Here is a 19,717-nt window from a genome sequence, read left to right as displayed (position 1 = left end):
ACTGACTCATTTATGGAGACTTGAGTGAAAGTACAGGATACGATCGTCATATATAAATTTTAAACGTTTTACAAAATAACTGAAACACCAGCTAATAATAAGCATGACATGTGTTTCTTTTCCAACGTATAACTGGGGTTTTCAACAGTTTCAGACGAGAATCTACGTTTTTTTCTCACTATACCAAGGAAAAAAAATCTGACTTCAAGAAAGAAATGGAATATATATAATATTAATTTGCCACAAATATTATCAACAGTTTTAGACATGAATTTATTTATTTTTCAGTCTATCAAGAAAAATAACAACCCATAAAGGACAAAAAAAAAAAAAAAACCAGTTTCTTTCTTGGCCACTCTCCACCCGAGAAATGAGCGTTGCAAATGGCTCAGTCTCCTCTGGTGGACCCGGCCCCTGGTTCAGTCAGTGGCCAACTTTATCATGCAAACTCCAGTCATGTTTTGTGGGTGTCTCTTGGCCAGGGCCTGAGATGTGGAGGGGAGGAGAGGGAGAGGGTGGGAAGAGGAGAGGGGTGGCGAGGTGGCTGGGAGAGACACAGCGAGAGGCAGGGGAGACTGGTGGGAGGGCATGGAGGGAGGGGAGAGAAAGGAGAGGTGTGGCGGAGAAAGGGAGAGGGGCAGAGAGGGAGAGAAGGAGAAGGGTGAGAAAGTGGTTGGGAGAGACAAGAAGAGAAGGCAGGGAGAAGAGGGGGCATTGAGGGAAGTAGTTGTGGGAAGAGAGAGGAAAGAGAAGACTTTGGGGAGGTCGTTGGGAGAGTCAAAGGAGGAGGAAGAGGAGAAATGGGGGCATCAGGGGAAGGATGGGGAGGAGGATGGTGGGAGGAAGATGGGGGGAGGGAAAGGGAAGAGGAGAGGAGCGGGGAGGTAATTAGAAGCGACCGAGGGGAAGGAAAGAAGGGAAGGAGGAGAGAACAGAGGTTGTAGTGGGAAGAGATGAGAGTCGTGAGGAGTGAATGTGGTTTGGGGACAGTATGAAGAAAGGGGACTGTGACGTGGGTGGTGGAGAGGCTACCAGAGGAGAGGTGAGGGGAGTGGGGGTGAGAGACGAGAGGGGATAGGGGCCTGGTGTGGAGTGGGAGAAATGGAAAAAGGGGGAGAAGTAAAGGGGAGACGTAATGGGGTGATGGGAAGAGGTGAGAGGCAAGAGGGGTGAGAAGGAGTGAGTGAGAGGTAAGAGGGGTGAGGGTGAGCGAGAGGTAAGAGGGTGAGAGGGGAGTGAGGAGTAAGAGGGGTGAGAGGGGAGTGAGGGGTAAGAGGAGAGAGAAGGGAGTGAGGTAGAGGTGGAAGGGCGACGAGGAATTATGGATAAAACGTGTATGGAGAAAAGAGGCACAGAGTTGAAAACATAAGGAATGCTGGGACGGGAAAGGGAATGATGGGAAGAACGGGAGGCAGAAGCAAGGGGAATGGAAATTAGAAGAGAGATGTGGGAAAGGGGAGAGAAAGAGATCGGGAGAAAAGGAAAGAGGGGGAGAGAACGAAGGAAGAAGCACAGAAAGATGCAAAAGCAGGGAAATGTGAGGAAGAATGGAATATGGATGAGGGAAGATGGAGGGGGGAAAGGTTGGAAAGGAAGAGATATGGGGAGTGAAAGGAAAGATGGAGAGAAGAGAGGGAAAGAGAAAGAAAGAAGGAAAGGTGGAATGGGAGGGAAAAATGTGGAGGAAAGGAGAGGTAGTGAGGAATGGAAATGCAAGGAGGGAGGGAAGGACTGGGCGGGAGGGAATGACGGTGAGGCAGGAATGAGGGTTGGGGAAAAGAAGGTAAAGTATGGAGAAATGAGAAAATGGCGAAGGACGACAGAGAGAGAGAGAGAGAGAGAGAGAGAGAGAGAGAGAGAGAGAGAGAGAGAGAGAGAGAGAGAGAGAGAGAGAGCGGAAATGATTTATAAGGGTGATAGTGAGAGGGGGAGGGAAGAAGAAGGAAAAGGAAATTAAAAGAAAAAATGAAGAAAGAGGAGGGGAAAGCGAAAGAGTAAATGAAATGCTGGAAGAAAAGTGGGAAAGGGGGAAGGGTAGCGAGGAGGGAAGGAAAGGGAAAGAAGTAGAGGAAACAGGGAGAAGGGAGAGGAAGGTGGAAATAACTGGCATGATAAGAGGCAGACTAGGTTAAGAGGGAGGAAAATCTGGGGTAGACAGAAACAATATGGAGAAAGACACGGGAGAAAGAAAGATGAAGAGCTGGGGGAGAAAGAATGGAAGCAAGGGAAGAATGGGGAAGGAAGGGGAGGACAGTGAACTAAATGAAACAAATAAGGACTGGGAAGAAATGAAGAAAAAGATCAAAATAAAAATCGAAGACAGAAGAAAGGAGAGGAGAGGAGAAAGTTGAGGGAAAAAATTCGGGAAAGTGGGAGGAAGGCCAAGGTATTTTGTAAACCCTGGGAATAATGGAAGGAGGTGGGGAGGCGAGGGGAGGCGAGGGGGGAGAGAGAAGTGAGCGGGAAACCGGGAAAGGGAGGGGAGGTCTGGGGAAAGCCGAGGCAGGGAAGGGGGTGAAGCCAGAGGTGGGGAAGAGTGAGAGGAAGCAGGGGTGGAGGGGCGGGGGGATGAGAAGAAACCGGGGGGAGGAGGACGGGAGGTAAAACAGGTGGGGTGGGAAGGAGAATAAGGGGAAACCGGGAGGAGGAGAGTGAGGGGAAGCACAGGGAGGGGTGGGGGAGTGAGGGGAGGCACAGGGAGGGAGAGAGGGGGAGTGAGAGGAAACCGAGAGAGACGGAAGAGGGAGGAGAAGGCGGGGAGGAGGGAAAGAGAGGAAAGTAATGGAAAACCGGGTCTGGGGGGCAGGAGAGGGTGAGGTTAGAGTTAGGGAGAAAAATGAGAATGTTTGAGCTTTTTACCTGGCCCCCGTAACAAGTAAAGTTGCATGACTGAGGCACACGCAGACTTACAGCCTTCACCGACAGAGGTCACCACAGGAGGCTACGAGGGAAGGAGGGTACGAAAAGTAGGAAATACGAGGACGGGGGGGCTACTAGGGGAGAGGGCTATGAGGGGAGGGGGCTACGAGGGGAAGGAGGTATGTGGGGAGGGGGCTACGGGGGGACGGGGCTTCGAGGAGAGGAGACTACGAGGTAAGAGGGCTACGAGGGGAAGGGGCTATGAGGGGAGAGGGCTAAGAGGGGAGGGGGCTACGAGGAAAGGGGGCTAACAGAGGAGGGGGGTACGAGAGGAAGGAGATAAGAGAGGAGTTAGGAGAAGAGAGGTTCTACGAGGGGAGGGAGCTAAAACGGACGGGGGCTGCTAGGGGACGGAGCCAAGAGGGGAAGGGAGTTAGGAGGGAAGCCAAGAGGGTAGAGGGCTACGAGAAGAGGGGGACTGAGAGGAGAGGAGGCTTCTAGGTGAGGTCGGGGAACTAGGAGAAATGTGACACGACCATCTCTTCACCGCAAGGACGTCATTTTTATTTTATTCTTGCCACAACCAGACGATCAGGTTTAATTTACGAGAAAGATTTCGAACTGGGGTGGGGTGGGGGTTAGATGCAGCCTCCATTAACTTTTATACTATAAAACGCCTCCACAGAGATAAATGAAATGGCCTGACAGTAGAAGAATTAACTAGAGGGCACATCATCGTACTAAAGGAGACAGTATAGCCTACAATCGGTCAATGGTCAATAATATATCCCAACGTCCTAACACCCGTATTTTCGTCATTCGGAGTCATTCAGCACCCTTTCCTCAGCGATTTATGTTGCACACTACACTTTGCTGTTTTGTTGGGTGATATTTCTGTGCTTGTTAGCATCAATATAGACTGCTCAAATAACACGCATGGTATTATTAACGCGCTACATGCCGAAATAAACTGGTAAGGGAGTGCAGGAAGCTTTCTGTGCAGACGAAAATACAGCTCCCAGCGTCATACAACAGGGCGCAGCGGACAAAAAAAAGAATTTCGAACATTGCTCTCTCAGGCAGTAAATATCAAGGGCTGGAAAAGGATTGCAACAGAGCTACAAACGGCAGACAGGGAAAGAGTGGCTGGGAGGAACTAATGAAGGCAAAGCAAGGGGGCGAGAGAAGAATGGAAGGGGGAAAATGAGGCTTAATGGACGATGATGGAAAAGGGATGTGAAGAAATGAAAAAGAATGACGTTAATGAGTTAGCAGTGATTGAAATGGGTTCGGCAACAGATACTGAAACGAGAGAGACAGAGAAATAACGGGAGGATTTTATGAAGGCAACGGAAGATCGTGAGATAAATGTAGGGGAAGAGGGATGGCGGTTAAATGGACAATGAAAAAAAAAAGAAAAACTGAAAAATGGGTGGAAAAAATGTTAAGGGTTGATGCAAGGGCCAGAATTTCTCGTAGGAAAAGGAGAACTAGTGAGGACAGGGGACAGGAGGGCTGGTGAGGGCTGCGGATAGAAGGGCTGCGGATAGGAGGGCTGGGGATAGGAGGGCTGGGGATGTGAGGGCTGGTGAAGGCTGGGGATAGGAGGGCTGGTGAGGGCTGGGGATACGAGGGCTGGTGAGGGCTGGGGATAGGAGGGCTGGTGAGGGCTGGGGATAGGAGGGCTGGTGAGGGCTGGGGATAGGAGGGCTGGTGAGGGCTGAGGAACGGAGGGCTGGTGAGGGCTGAGGAACGGAGGGCTGGTGAGGGCTGAGGAAGGGACTGCTGGTGAGGGCTGGGGGTAGGAGGGCTGGTGATTGCTGGGGATGCTAGGGCTGGATAGGAGGGCTGGTGAATGGTGAGGATGTGAGGGGTGGGAATGTGAGGGCTGGGTATAGAAGGGCTGGTAAGGGCTGGGGATATTAGGGCTGGTGAGGGTTGGGGATATTAGGGCTGGTGAGGGTTGGGGATATTAGGGCTGGTGAGGGTTGGGGATATTAGGGCTGGTGAGGGTTGGGGATATTAGGGCTGGTGAGGGTTGGGGATATTAGGGCTGGTGAGGGTTGGTGATATTAGGGCTGGTGATATTAGGGCTGGTGATATTAGGGCTGGTGAGGGTTGGGGATATTAGGGCTGGTGAGGGTTGGGGATATTAGGAATGTTGAGGGTTGGGGATATTAGGGCTGGTGAGGGCTGGGGATATTAGGGCTGGTGAGGGTTGGGGATATTAGAGCTGGTGAGGGCTGGGAATATTACAACTGGTGAGGGCTGGGGATATTACAGCTGGTGAGGGCTGAGGATAGGAGGGCTGGTGTTAGGAGGGCTGGAGATATTAGGGCTGGTGAAGGGTGAGCAAGATAATGAAATAATGAGGGTACGTTGCTATTTTTCTTCATATTTACCCCTCCTTCATCACGGCCTCCACCCCTCCCTCCCTCCCACATCTTCCCCCCACCCCCCTTCCTCCCATCTCTCCCTCCGTCTGTCCCTCATTTCCCTCCTCACTCCTCATCCTCCCATCCCGTCTCTCCCTCTTCCTTTCCCTCTCTTCATCCCTCATTCGATCCCTTGCTCTCCCTCCAGCCATCTCTCTTCTCTTCATCCTCTCTTGCAGCTGCTTCCCGCCATCATATTTCTTTCCCTCCTTCCCTTCCTTATCTGCCCCCTCTCTCCCTCCCTCATTCCTTTCCCTTTTCTCCTCCCACTTACCCTTCTCTTCTTCCCTCTCCTCTTCCCCTAGTGGACAGCGCTCTGGACTTCTAAATCAGAGGCCGCGGGTTCAGATCTCGCTGGGGATGAAAGTTTAGCTCTGTTAAAGTGTGGTTTACGGTACTGTGGTGACGGTAGAATATTGAGAAGTGTGGTTATGGCTCGTTAGGTCGCTGGGTTTGGTCTTTGCGGGTTTGGTGCGTCGGTGGGGGGCTCCCTGCTTTTCTATCCTTGTCTTTAACTTACTGAGTAGTTACCTTAGTTATAACGTACAGTACTCTATAATAAACAACCTAGAAAGGACCGATATGTCTGTCTGCTTTCCTTGCATACCTTTGTACACCAACTACTTCCTTCCCCTCTCTCCGCTCACACACGTCTTTTTTTTTTTTCCTACCTCCATTCCTCCCCTTTTCCCCCTCCTTATTCCATCCATCCCCACCTTCCTTCCTTTCTATCAACCCTAAATTTTCTCTCCACTCTACTCCTCTTCCTCTATCCATCTCGTTTTCTTCCCTCTATCCATCTCGTTTTCTTCTCCTCGCTCCTTCCTTCCCTCCATCTCATTTTCTTCCACTCGTTCCACTTCTCCCTTCATCCCCAATTCCTTCTCCCTCTAATCGCTATTTTTCTTCTTTCCTCCCCAGTACACTACCCCTTTATATCCCCTATCTCCACTTTCTTCCCAATCTTTCAACCCTATTTTCTATCCTTCCTCCTTCCTTTCATCCTTATTTTCTTCTCACTCCATCCCCTTTTCCTTCACCCCATTCCCTCCGCCTCATTCCCCTCCCTAAATATCTCCTTCTGTCTTCTCCTTCCATCTGTCAACTTTCCTTTCACCATCCCTCATTCTTTCATTCCTTACGTCCTCCTTTCTCTCCTTCCCTCCAGCTCCATTTTTCTCATTCCTCTATCCCTCCTTCGCCCTCTCTAAATCCCCCTAATTCCTGTCTCTTCATTTCCACAACTTTCCCATTTCTCTGCTCCTCTTCCTCCATTTTTTCTCTGACATTTTCCCACAAATCCCTCTTCTTTTTCTTATATTCATCTCCCCTTCATTCTGCCACCTCCTCCTCTGTCCAATCCCATTTTCCTTCCCTTCGCTACAGCCTTTATTCCTTATCTTTCCTTCATCCCCTCTTGCTATCCCCTACCTAGCAAACAGAATTAATAATACATCTTATTGCAGCCGGCTACAATAATTATCAATATTAATGCAGTCCTATTTCCTCTACAGTTCACTAGCAGAAATACATCCACCTGTACCGAGCAAAGAGCTAATTGGTAAAATTTCTGCTTTGTGATACCGATATTCTAATCTGTTGTACAATATGTTTTAGATACCCACGATTAACTAACTTTATCTTAGTTTAACTGTTTTATTTATTTTTCACAGATTTTCTCAGCAACCACCAAACTTCAAAATGCCCGGGAACATAACATGCACAACCTGTTCTGGTAGTTTCACCGGATCTTTTCTCACTGGCCACTCTCTTGTTTGCAGGATGTGCAAACTCCGTCATAACATTGAGGAAAAACTGACCGAAGTTACTAGCATAACTGACATCGTTACTCGCAGAGTTTATACAATGGAGGAGTTTGTTGCAAGCAACATCGGGAACATTGTGGAAAGGAGCAAAAGTCTTCGGTCAAGGACTGGTGCTGCCCGATGTGGTATTGACATTGTCTATCCTCTTGCTACTGAAACTAATCAACTCTCTCCTAAACAGGACAATTTCCAGTGTGAAAGGATGACAGGGTGACAAGGATGCAACGCATCAAACTGTCACCACTTACAACAAATTTCAGATTCAAGCTGAAGCTGAAGAAAAGACTCATGAGGCTCGACTAGTTGTGGACTCAATCATTCGTGTTCACCCTGCAGAGTTTTGCTGCAAAGCACCAAGTAAAAGAAAGCCATACTACTTTCCAGGTGCCAGACTTGACGATATTAAATGAGGCTGTGGACACTTGCGGAACAACAGACTTAATCATAATCATTCACATACGAACCACTGATGCAGCGCTCAGTCTCAGAATCTCCTGGACGAGTTCAAGTTGATGATCCAGCATTACTAGGCGACGACTAATAACATTCTAATTTCAGATGTTCGCCCCACGATCGCTGAAATCAACGTCTTTTATAATAAGGCTTTTAGATTGAACAATCGTATAAAGTCAGTTTCTTTACAGGATGGTATAGAGTTCGTTGACACACTATCATCTGGAAATAGAGTGCTCTATTTTCACATGATGGTCTCCATTTGAACTCTGTTGGCTCTGCTCGTCTTGGTTGTCTCTTGGATGACGCAAATGTTTTCTCTGGCGCGCGCGCGCGCGCGCGCACACACACACACACACACACACACACACACACACACACACACACCGCACAAGGTTTATAGATGAATCAATGCAGACTTCATAAATCACAGATCATGGAGAGAAGCATATTATGGCTCTTCTCGTGAATCAGCAATTCGTGGAATTAATTTTCTAATTTGGAGGCTTATGTTCCTGCTGAAAATAATGATGTAAAAGGGATAAAAGGCTCAACACTGAACACTGATTTTTTTTTTCTTTTCTTTTTTTCCAGCAGAGTACAACATATCAGGATATAACGTTATCAGTGGTGAGAGAAATACCAGATAAAAGGGCAGTGTACTATTACACATTCAAGTAGAACATTATTCAGTCATAATTCATAAGCCCTCTATCGATAACACAGACAGTATTCACTTCTAGCTTATAAATGAAATACAAAACAAAATAGTAAATGGATTAATTCATCATCCTCCAGCATAGTCCAGTAACACTGACAATGAAATATACGATCAAACTGCTAAAATATGTAGCGTCCACTGTAATCTTTGGTGATTTTAGTTTATCAGTTGCCAGATCGGGAGAAGCCCAATTTTTGCACACAGGGGTGGACCTGTACACTATTTTGCAAAGAAAAATAATTACACAGCTTGTAAACTGTCCAACATAAGGAGGGAGCATATTTGATCTTCTTTTGGCCACATCAGAAAACTCAGTAAGTACTATTATTTTAGGAGGAGAATTCAGTACTTGTGACCTTTGCATGGTCACATTCAACCATAAATTGTGTAACAACAATGTCAGGGCTAGCTACAAGAAGGTGCCCGAATTTAAGAGAGCTGATTTTCAAAAACTATAGGAAATTACTGGTTTTAGTGGAATCCCACTGTCTGATCAATAGATATCAGCGCAGCATGGAAATTATTCACATATATTCACATGTATTCTCAGTCAAGTTCCAATGCACAACAGCTGGCCTGTTAAAAATATTAAACCCAAATGGACGAATACAGATATTAAGGACTGCCTGTCAGCTAAGCAAGAAGAGATTATCTTCACAGATCTGTGGCGAAACTATGCATCAGCTGATGCAACAGCTGACATGTCAGATCAACTCAAAATTCCAAGCTGGGCAACTATGCATTTTACATGAATGTCGCTAAAATGTCTCCTTATAGCGTTTCGTTCGTTTCGTTTATAAAGACCCCAATGTGCTTGCATGTGTTAGCCTTGGTCACCTATTGGAGGCTCTCCATGTTGTCTTTGGCAGCCTCCCTATTCAGTCCCTTATCCCAAAGGTCACATTCTACGAAAATGAAATGAAAGTCGCCTAATAGCCAGCTGACGCAACAGCTGACATCGTCTCGGGTATTTTTCGGTCTGCCTCTCGCAACCCTACCCCCAACGCTAATACCTGTCACTTTCTGCACCTAACTGTTATCCCCCATCCTCTCCACATGCCGAATCCATCTCAATTTACCTCTCCTCATCACAACACCAATACACTTCAGTCCCACCCTTGCTCTTAACCCTTCCATCGTAAACCTAACCCCCTCAGGCCTCGCATTCAAAGACGCTCTGCCATCCACCCAGTCATTATCATTTCTATAAGTTTGAGCCTTCGAATATCCTCTTCCTTATTGCCCAGGTCTCACTACCGTACAGCAATAACGCACGCCGAAGCTAAAAATCGCCTAATAGTCAGCTGATGCGTCAGCTGACGCAAGAGCTGACATGTTAAATTAACTAAAATTTTCAAGCTAAGTAACTTTATAAGAAAATCGCTCAGACCTCTCCAAGAGCAGATATTTAAGCTTTCCTTGAGAAAAAAAATGAAAATCGTCTAAGTCAACTGACGCAACAACTGACATGTTAAATCAACTCAGAACTTCAAGCTGAACAACTTTGCATTTCATAAGAAAAGAGCTCAGAGCTCTTCAGGAGCAGAGATTCGAACTTTCCTTGAAGGGGAAAAAAAAAAAAATTCCCCAGGTGTACCACTTACACTCGTAAGCCTGTCGGCTTCACCGCAGGTTAAAAAGAAAATAATACCAAAAAGAATCGATCTGATAAAAATAAATGTGATGTTCTGCCATAAAGCAAAATATTAATAAAACAAAGAAAGAACACTTTGAAGCACATATCAGTAAATCTAACCCTAAAGAATTTTTCAGCTACATCAGAAACAAGAAGGTAATAACACCAATAACAGGCCCACTAGTCACAAACCATGGAGAGTATACTGACGATGAAACAAAGATGGGTAAAATTTTCAAAATTTTCTATTCATCAGTATTTACGGGGGGAAATACAGATTCCATTCCCGCAGCTTTTCCTGTTGACTCTGAAGCGGGTGACATAATCAGCGACCATACTTTTAGTGAGACGGATGTACGACTTACCATCAGTAAACTTAACGCGAATATAACACCAGGGGTGGATAAAATATCCTGCATACTAAAGGAGCAAAGAATGATATATCAATGCCATTAGCTGAGATTACCAAATAAATCATTAAGATGTGGCAAGGTGCCACATGAGTGAAAGCTAGCAAATCAATATAACCCCAACATTTAAATAAGGGAAAAAATCATAGCAAAAAAATTATCGCCTAATAAACTTACCAACTGCAGGGTGCAGTTTGTTGGAAACTATTAAAAGAGATTTATCTATCTATACCTAGGCTGGTTCCCCCAAAGAAAGGGGGGCAGCCAAGACAGGACGACACATTCCCGATTTACTAATCCACACACACACACATTTACTCGTATCTTAGCCCCAAGGGTAGAAGGGACAGATCCTCACCATACCACACCACACAAGGGTCAACTGCACAGTGCAATCAGTGACATCTGCGGCAGGGCCCGACAGCAGAGCTGGTTTACCACTACCACATCATAATGGACCCATCCCTTTACACACACCTGGCCTGATCAGCTGAACAGACCAAATGCGAGAGAATATCCCCTCGGGGTTGTGTCACCATTCATTCACTCACAATTTCTCTCCAGTCATCCCTATCACATGCAGCCACTCTTCCTTGCTCTACAGTCATCCCTCTCGGATCTAACACTCTCTTCACACTGTCCATCCATTCCATTCGTGGTCTTCCTCTCAGCCTTACACCTCTCACATGTAATCCAGTTACCTTTTTCACCAATCACTCTTCATCCATATGCCCAAACCATCACAACACTCTCTGCTCAACTCAATCAGCCATCTCCCGCATAACTCCAGTTCTCCTTCGCACTTCACCATTTCTCACTCGATCCATATGCGTCACCCCGCACATACCCCTCAGAAACCTCATCTCCATTACATTCAAACTATTCCACACTGCTTTTTTTTTTTTTTCCATATAATGCAGTCGATACCACGACACCCTCACACAGCCTTCTCTTTACATCCATTCTAAGTGAATGACATCTAAGCATTTTTTTCAGTCCTCCCAGCACCTTTCCTACCTCATTTATTCTACACTTCACCTCTACATCTATTCTTCCATCCACAGCAACATGTGATCCTAATTACTTAAAACACACTACCTCCTCAAGCAACTCACCATTCAAAACTACATTCATCCTCCTACCATCTACCAATCTCGTACCCTTCAACACTTTACTCTTATTTACTCTCACTTTCCTCCTTTCACACACCCTTCCAAACTCCTCTCCCAACTGTCTCAATCTCTCCTCTGAATCAGCCACCTGTGCAGTATCATCTGCGAACAGCAGCTGATTCATATTCCACCCTACCATCAGCATTCACCAGACTCAAATCTCCACCTAACACTCTTGCATTCACCTCCCATACACCACCACCCATATATATATTAAACAACCAAGGCGACATCACACATCCCTGCCGCAGCCCCACTATCACAGTACACGAATCACTCACAGTGTTTCCCACTCTTACACATGCTCTACTATTTACATAAAAACTTTTCACTCCTTGTAACAATCTACCATCAAGTCCACACAATCTGAGAACAGTCCACACAGCCTCCCTATCAATTCTCTCATACACTTTCTCTAAATCCATGAATGCCCAAAACACATCCTTACCTTTCGCCAAATACTTTTCACACACCTGTCTCAGAGCAAACACCTGATCCACGCATCCCCTCCCTTTCCTAATGCCACGCTGTTCATCACCAATCACTCCCTCTGTACCCTCTCTAACTCTCTAAATTAACACTCTACCATACACCTGACGTACAACACTCAACAGACTTATGCCCCTAAAACTACTACATTCATACTTATCACCCTTACCTTTATACAACGGAATCACACACGCACTGCCCAGTCAATCGGCACCATACCACTCACAAAACACACATTCAGCAATCTTACTACCTATTCAACAACAGTCATTCCACCACCTTTCAGACACTCCACCCAACACCCATCCATACGTGCAGCTTTCCCTGCTTTCATCTCCTTTACTGCCTCCTGGACTTCCTCCATCGTGATCAAAGAATCATTTGACTCAACACATTTATTCCTTGCACCCTTCCATCTGCCACAATATCAGCCTCTCTTTCCTCCTCTACATTTAACAATCTTTCAAAATACTCCGTCCACCTCTTCTTTGCTGCATCCATCTCCATTAATATCCTTCCATCCTCTGCCTTTACTCGTTCTTTCTTCCCAGACTTTCCCCTTCGCACTCTTTTCACCTCCTTCCACAACATTTTCTTATTCTGCTGAAAATTCTCAGTCAACCGCCTACTCCACCTTTCATCTACTGCTACTTTAACATCACACACGGCTCTTCTCGCCCTATTCCTCTTTTCCTTATACCTCTCATTTGACACCTCATCCTTCCTCTGCAGCCACACTTCATATGCATGTCTCTTCTCAGCTACAGCCACACTTACTTCCTCGCACCACCATTCACATCTTTTTCTTACACCAGCACCCACTCTTCTCACATCACACACCTCTTCCACATACCCCACCACAGCATTCTTAACTGCCATTCCTCCTCCACACCACCATTTTCCAGATCTTTCACTGCATTCCACTCATCTTTCAACTTTTCCTGATACTCAATCATTTTCTTTCTTTATAAATAATCTCATCAAAGATTTATGATAAGGTGTTCGGAAAAATCACTCTTACCTTACAAATCTCACGGATTTCTTTTGTGATATTTACTCGTATGTTTCATTAATACGATAAAACCAGATCCGTTTACACTATCTTAGTTGTCGAAGAGCATTTGATCAAGTTCTCCACTAAAGACTGCTTCAGAGACAGAAGGTTCATGGGTTCTGAGGTAGTGTTCAATGGTGGATCGATAATTGGGTTACAGGGCGTAAACTGAGAGTCGTAACAAATTGACTGGAAAGATGTTACAAGTGGTGTGCCACAAGGCTCAGTATTGGGTCCAATTCTGATATAGATGAGGGTTACATTTTGTAAAATATCCAAATTTGCTGATGACACTAAAGCTGGAAACAGAAGAGACACATCTTCACAGTGGCCGGCTTTTAAGTGATCTCGATCAACTGCTTAATTGGGCTCAAATATGGCATATGGATTTAAATATTAATAAATCCAAAGTGCTAAACACTGGAAATAAAAATGAAAAGGCTACTTGCACTATGAACAATATTCAACTACACGTGTCAACCATAGAAGAAAAAAAAAAAAAACTTAGGAGTTATGGTGACAACTGATCTCGAACCAAGCAAACAGTATACGCAGGTGTTAAGAATGCCAACAAACTAACCGCATTCATTGGTAAGGCATGGGAATATTAATCAGGCAATATCCTCCTCACCTTGTTACTAGTGTGCCCACACTTTGAGTATTGGGCTCAGTCCTAGTCGCCTTATTGCATAAAAAAAATACAGAGAAACTTGAGTACAGCAATGGGTGACAAAAATGATACCCACATCGGGAGATAAACCATACGAGGAGTGCTTAGAATCCCTGAACCTCTTTACCGTAACTAAACACATGTTACGAGATATAATTCAAATATTTAAAATATTCAGAGAACATGATAATATGGCTATCGATAAGTACTTCACAGTAGATCTATTGAATTATACAGGTGGTAATAGGCATGAAATTGCTGGCAAACGATTCCAGTCATTCTTCTTCAATAAAGCTTTAAATATATGGATTAAATTGCCCTCCAGCGTAGTAAAGTGTGATACAGTACTAACCTCTAAAAATCTCCCGAATGAGTGTCTGTCTTCTAACCCCATCAAAGCATCTTCCCTCTGAATAATACATTTCTGTATTAAATCTTTTTTTATCTGAGCCTGAAAGATACAGCCACAGAACAATATCGATACATGCTGTTGACAAAATGTTAATTTCCTTTTCCGGTAGACAGTGTTGAATAAAATTTCCCTCCCCTCCTTCCTATGAAACTGACATGACAATTCTTCTATGCTGCATGGTAGTCCTCATTTTTTCCTACCTGCTTCAGCTGGAGGGTTTGGTGGGTAGGGGGAACCTTTCTGCTTTTCTATCCTTGTCCTTAGCTGATAGAATAGCTTTGTTAGCTATAACCTTCCCTATAACAAACAGCCACGAATAGATCAACAGGTCTCTTGTTACTTGCATTCCCTTATACTCCTTTGTACCTCCGTCCATCTTTCCTTCCCTCCCTGTATTCTCTCTTTCTTCCCCGTCATCCATCTCCATGTCCTTCCCTTCTTCTATCCCTCTTTCCCTTCTTTCCCTCCGTTTCCCCTTCACTTTCAGTGCCTTCAACATCCCTATCTCTTTCATTACCCCCCTCTCTCCCCCCTCCTTCCGTCCCTTTATGCCCCATGGCACCCCAGAAATTTCAATTCAGGTTGCCGTGCTATTGACGATTACCCCGTAACCCTCACCCCACATCCTCTCACAGATTGCCCCCCTCCCCCTTGTATACGGTGAAGAAGGATTAGAGGAAGGGAAGGAGGGGAGGGGGTGAGATTTTGGAGGAAGGGGTGAGGAAAGGGTAATGGAATGAGATGTATAGGAGAGTGAGTCTGTGAGGGAGGGGGGAAGGAGAGGATGGATGGCTGAGGGAGGGGAAGGAAGGGGGAGTAAAGGGTGAAGGCGTGAGACAAAGTGAGTGAGGGGCGTATGAGTGGGGATGGCAGAGAAATGAGGAATTGGAGGGATGGGAGAGAACGGGTGAGACTGAGATACAATGTAGCTGTAAGGGGTGTATGAGGGAGGGATGAGGTATGTGAGGGATGTGTGGGTGAGGGGTGGAGCATGTGAGGGGTGTGTGAGTGAGGGGCAGGGTGTGAGAGGGGTGTGTGTGGGAGGGATGAGCGAAGGGTGAGGGAGGTGTGAGGGAGCGAGGTGTGAGAGAGGAATATATGAGTGAGTGTAAGGAATTGTGTATGGCAGGGTGAGTGAGGGTGTTTTCAGGGTTTGTGTTGAGGTAGCATTTCCTCACTATTCAGTCTCGGAAAAAAAAAAGTTTTGTTCGAAGTTTATCTAAAGCTGGATAGTCTATCATAACTAATATCTGGTCAAATGTGCCAAAGATGGTTCGACATTTTCGCAATATATCCACCATAGTTAGATACTTAGTAATTTAGCTGTAACACTGGTCACATGGAATGGGGAGATCATAACCAAGGCTCATGACATCTCTTTCGAACTGAAACTAATCATTCTCCCCTCACTTGTATAAGAGGAACTACAAGACAGCTTGCACCACAAGTGATGGGAAGTGGGTTCGCCATATTTCTAAAGACATCAGTCAAAGATGTAAGAACAGAATACACGTTGAAACTCTGAAAAACAAATATATCTATCTATCATCATCATCATCATAAACCTACTTCCTATCAAAAAAAGGGGGGGAGTAGACAGAATTCATAAATGGGGAGAGAAAAGCATTTCAAAACAGATATGTTCTGTCATTACACATAGATGAAGACTTTAAAAAGTCGAGTATCCATTCAGTAATGAAAAAAAAAAGTCTTTGTCACTCTCACAACAAAAATCACTACCACCATCTACATTGCTTTGAAACCTCGCCACTCACATTAAAAAAATCCAGAACCAGCCAGCAAAACTCCAGTTCACTACTGGCAAACAGCACAGCATCATTTGCATATATTAGATTTGATATATGCCATCCCTCATCATTCATCATCACCTCCCCTTCTGCTTCCCTAACTCTTGTTTTGACTTCTCTCATACTCTCATCCATACACACGAGCACACTCAACAATCATGGGAATATCACACAACCTTCTCTCATTTCAGCACTGACACAGGACCGCCCACTCGTGCATCCATCTGCTCATACATACGTTTCATTATCACCATAAAAACTTTTCACACCATTCGACAGTTTTTTCATACATAACATCTGTACTCCCTCCCATTTCACCATGTCATACGCTACTTCCAGAACCTTAAATTTCGTATATCATAAAGTCCTTCTCGCATACTTTCCCCACTACTTGTCTTGCTGCAAACATTTGGCCCATACATCCCTTAGTACCCCCTGATATCACCCTGCTTATCAATCCCCACAAACCGTAACAGCCGCCTTTCCTTTTCTGTCAATTTTCTTCCATGTACCTTTCATAAAACGCTCAGCAGGCATATTCCTAAATGATTTTTGCACTCACTTCAGTCATGCCACCTTTAATGCAAACCTCAACTGTACATTCAAAGACTTTTTCCAGTTTCTAATACAGCTTTACTCATCCAGGCATTTTCAGGCAATTCCCATAAACAGTTCACTGCTGTCTTCTCTACAGACATGAAAAAAAACACACACACAAGTACACATGGGTACATACACAAGATAATCACTTTCACATACGGACATACACACAGACACAGACACCCCCCATAACCCCCGACACACGAAAGAGAGAGAGAGAGAGAGAGAGAGAAAGAGAGAGAGAGAGAGAGAGAGAGAGAGAAAGAGAGAGAGAGAGAGAGGCACATAAGTGAACACACCGACCTATGCACAAACACACACATATATATACACACAAGCACATAAACAACCTTCACACACACACACACACACAGCTGGAGAAGCGTGCGATGGGAAAAACAAAAGGATCGGAGTTTTGCTGTAATATTTCAAGCAACACCAGGGGAGGAGGGAGGGTCTTGTAGCTGCGTGAAATATTCTGGCCGTCCCTTGAACCAGGCGATTTATTCTGCTGGTTTATTCCTGCCGCCTCCAGACGATTTTATTCATCTGAGAGACCTTGTGTAGTGAACGGGGTATGTGGAAGGTATATCTATCCTCCCTATTTCGAAAATTTATCCTTAACTGCACGAAATTGTCTGGGGATAGTATGGATATAATTAAAAACCAAGTCCTGGATAGCAGAGGCTGGATTAACTTCTTCAGTCCAATGACGTGTTCTACCATCTGCCTTAGGATATGCTTTTCAGAACTGCGTGGATTTGGTACAGCCTTCATCTACCCCTTAATCAGTGGCTATTGTAAAGTGAATAAATTGGTCATGAAGCAGAAGCAATAAGTACGTTCTGGGGTTAATGGTGTTGAAGGCCGGACCGAGACAGGGTTGTGAGTTTGCTGGTTAGCGATGTTAGGACAGGACTGGTTAGCTTGGTTCCTTCAGCAGATTAATCGAAGGTACTGAAGTTATGTATTGTGTGATTAAATTTTTTTTTTCTCTCTCTCTCTCTCTCTCGGCGGGGTTAAGACGGCTAAACATCTCTTATATAAAACTACACTCTGTTCTCTTGGGTAGGCTGGACTCGTCGAGGAGAAAGAAAACTCTAAACTAAAATACCAGACCTAAGGTAAGGGTTGGTCACAGAAACGTCCTAGGAAAATAAGAAAAAAAAAAAGATACTGTCTACTTGCACACCATCGGTACTGGAGTTACAACTTATAAGGGAACCAGTTGAGAAAAAGGCTTATACAGACAAGCACGCCCACGAGCTTCAAAACCGCAAACTTAAAAGGGGCACTCACGTAGGACAGAGAGTGTGACGGCTGCTCTGAGTGGCGTGGCGGGGTGGGTGAGAGCGGGGTGAGAGGCTTGGCAGGTGTACTCCTCGCCGTCATCACCCCGGGTAGCACGAAACTCTAGCCGACTCACGACCCTCACTAATCGTCGCTCGTGGGAGGCAGTCACCACGTCCGTCTGCAGCTCTGTTAGGGGGAGGGACGGGGTAAATGAAGGTAGAACAGAGGAGAGAAGGAATCATCATCATCATCATCATTCCTACATAAAGATGCGGTGATGTAGAATCCAGGGACAAGGAGAGAGGGAGGACTACCAACAGCATTCTCAGTGAAATGGGTCACGAGTCATTCACATATTAAAATTTTCGGGATGTGGGGTGAGTTTCTGGGTGGTTAGGATTATGTGGAGAGAGACTGGGGTGAGTGGAGTGAATTTCTGGGGGGCAGGATTATGTGGAGTGAGACTGGGGTGAGTGGAGTGAATTTCCTGGGGGGCAGGATTATGTGGAGTGAGACTGGGGTGAGTGGAGTGAATTTCCTGGGGGGCAGGATTATGTGGAGTGAGACTGGGGTGAGTGGAGTGAATTTCTGGGGGGCAGGATTATGTGGAGTGAGACCGGGGTGAGTTTACTGGGGAGGAGTTCAAAGAGCGAGTAGGGAGGGAAGGTGACGTGGGATGATTACTTCAAGCATTAGAGGGGAAGAAGGGAAGAGATATTATGTACTTCAGGATAGATGGATACAGAAGGGAAGAAGGGCAGAGATATTATGTAGTTCAGGACAGATAAATAGATGAGAAGAAGGGGAGAGATATTTAGTTTAAGACAGCTAGATAAACGCATAGCAGGGATGAAGGGGGGAAAGATATTATGTAGTTCAGGGCTGAGGCATGGGAGGTGAGGGGATACATTCGGGTGGACCGAAAGACAGAAGAGATGGAGAGGCGGACAGACAGATAGACGGATAAAATGACAGACTGATTACAGTAGTATATATATATATATATATATATATATATATATATATATGAGAGAGAGAGAGAGAGAGAGAGAATAAAGGAAGAAGAGGCAGAGGAAGAGAAGGGAGAGATGGAAAGTTGAGGAAGAAAGGAAGCATATGAGAAAAGAAGAAAGGAAATGGAGAGAGAAGGGGAGGATAAAGAGGAAGAAGAAAGGAAAGAGAGGAAAAGGGACGGAATGGGAGGAAAGGAAGGTAAGAGGGTGGAAGAGGGAAAGGGAATGACGAAAGGCAGAGGGAGAGAAAGGAGAAGGTAGGAAGAGGGGAAATTTTGGAGGGAGTAAGCATGATGGAGAATAATGAAGGAAGCAAGGAAGAGAGGAATAAAAAAAAGTGTGTAATGGAGGAAAGAATATTAAAACTTTGAGCAAGCTAAGTCAAAATATTGGAAAAAGGAAAAGAGTATGCAAAAGAAGTAAGAAGGTGAAAGTGAATGAGGAGGAGGAAGAGACGCACAATATTAGGAGAGAGAGAGAGAGAGAGAGAGAGAGAGAGAGAGAGAGAGAGAGAGAGAGAGAGAGAGAGAGAGAGAGAGAGAGAGAGAGAGAGAGAGAGAGAGAATGTGGAAAGGAAAACAATGAAAGAAGGAATGGGAAGGGAAAGCGAATGATAAAACTAAAAATTGTAAAGAAAGTAAAGAAACAGGGAACACAGGAATATTAGGGAAAGATATAGAAAGAGGGCTGGAGAACAGTAAAATGCCCGTAAAAGAGTTATGTGCGAGAAAAAGGTAAAAAAAAAAAAAGCTAGGGAAGGAGAGGATGGGAGGAAAGGTCAGAAAGAGAGAGAGAGAGAGAGAGAGAGAGAGAGAGAGAGAGAGAGAGAGAGAGAGAGAGAGAGAGAGAGAGAAGAATATGAAGAC

The 19,717-nt window shown here is 45.2% G+C and overlaps 1 protein-coding gene across 1 annotated transcript in view; it reads right to left on the bottom strand.

The window, feature by feature from the left end:
- Positions 1-19,717, bottom strand: part of LOC145413630 (nephrin-like) — a gene marked incomplete at its 5' end in the record, with an annotated part of 296,625 nt that overhangs the window by 157,597 nt on the left and 119,311 nt on the right. Inside the window, one exon of the mRNA XM_080283291.1 lies at positions 17,845-18,024. Coding sequence (XP_080139417.1) covers positions 17,845-18,024 — 180 coding nt within the window. The remainder of the gene's footprint in view (positions 1-17,844; positions 18,025-19,717) is intronic.

Source organism: Coenobita brevimanus, chromosome 97 (assembly GCF_032717465.1).
Source record: "Coenobita brevimanus isolate Jiangsu-jjx chromosome 97, ASM3271746v2, whole genome shotgun sequence".
Taxonomy (NCBI): Eukaryota; Metazoa; Arthropoda; class Malacostraca; order Decapoda; family Coenobitidae; genus Coenobita; species Coenobita brevimanus.
This window is presented reverse-complemented; position numbering and strand designations above follow the sequence as displayed.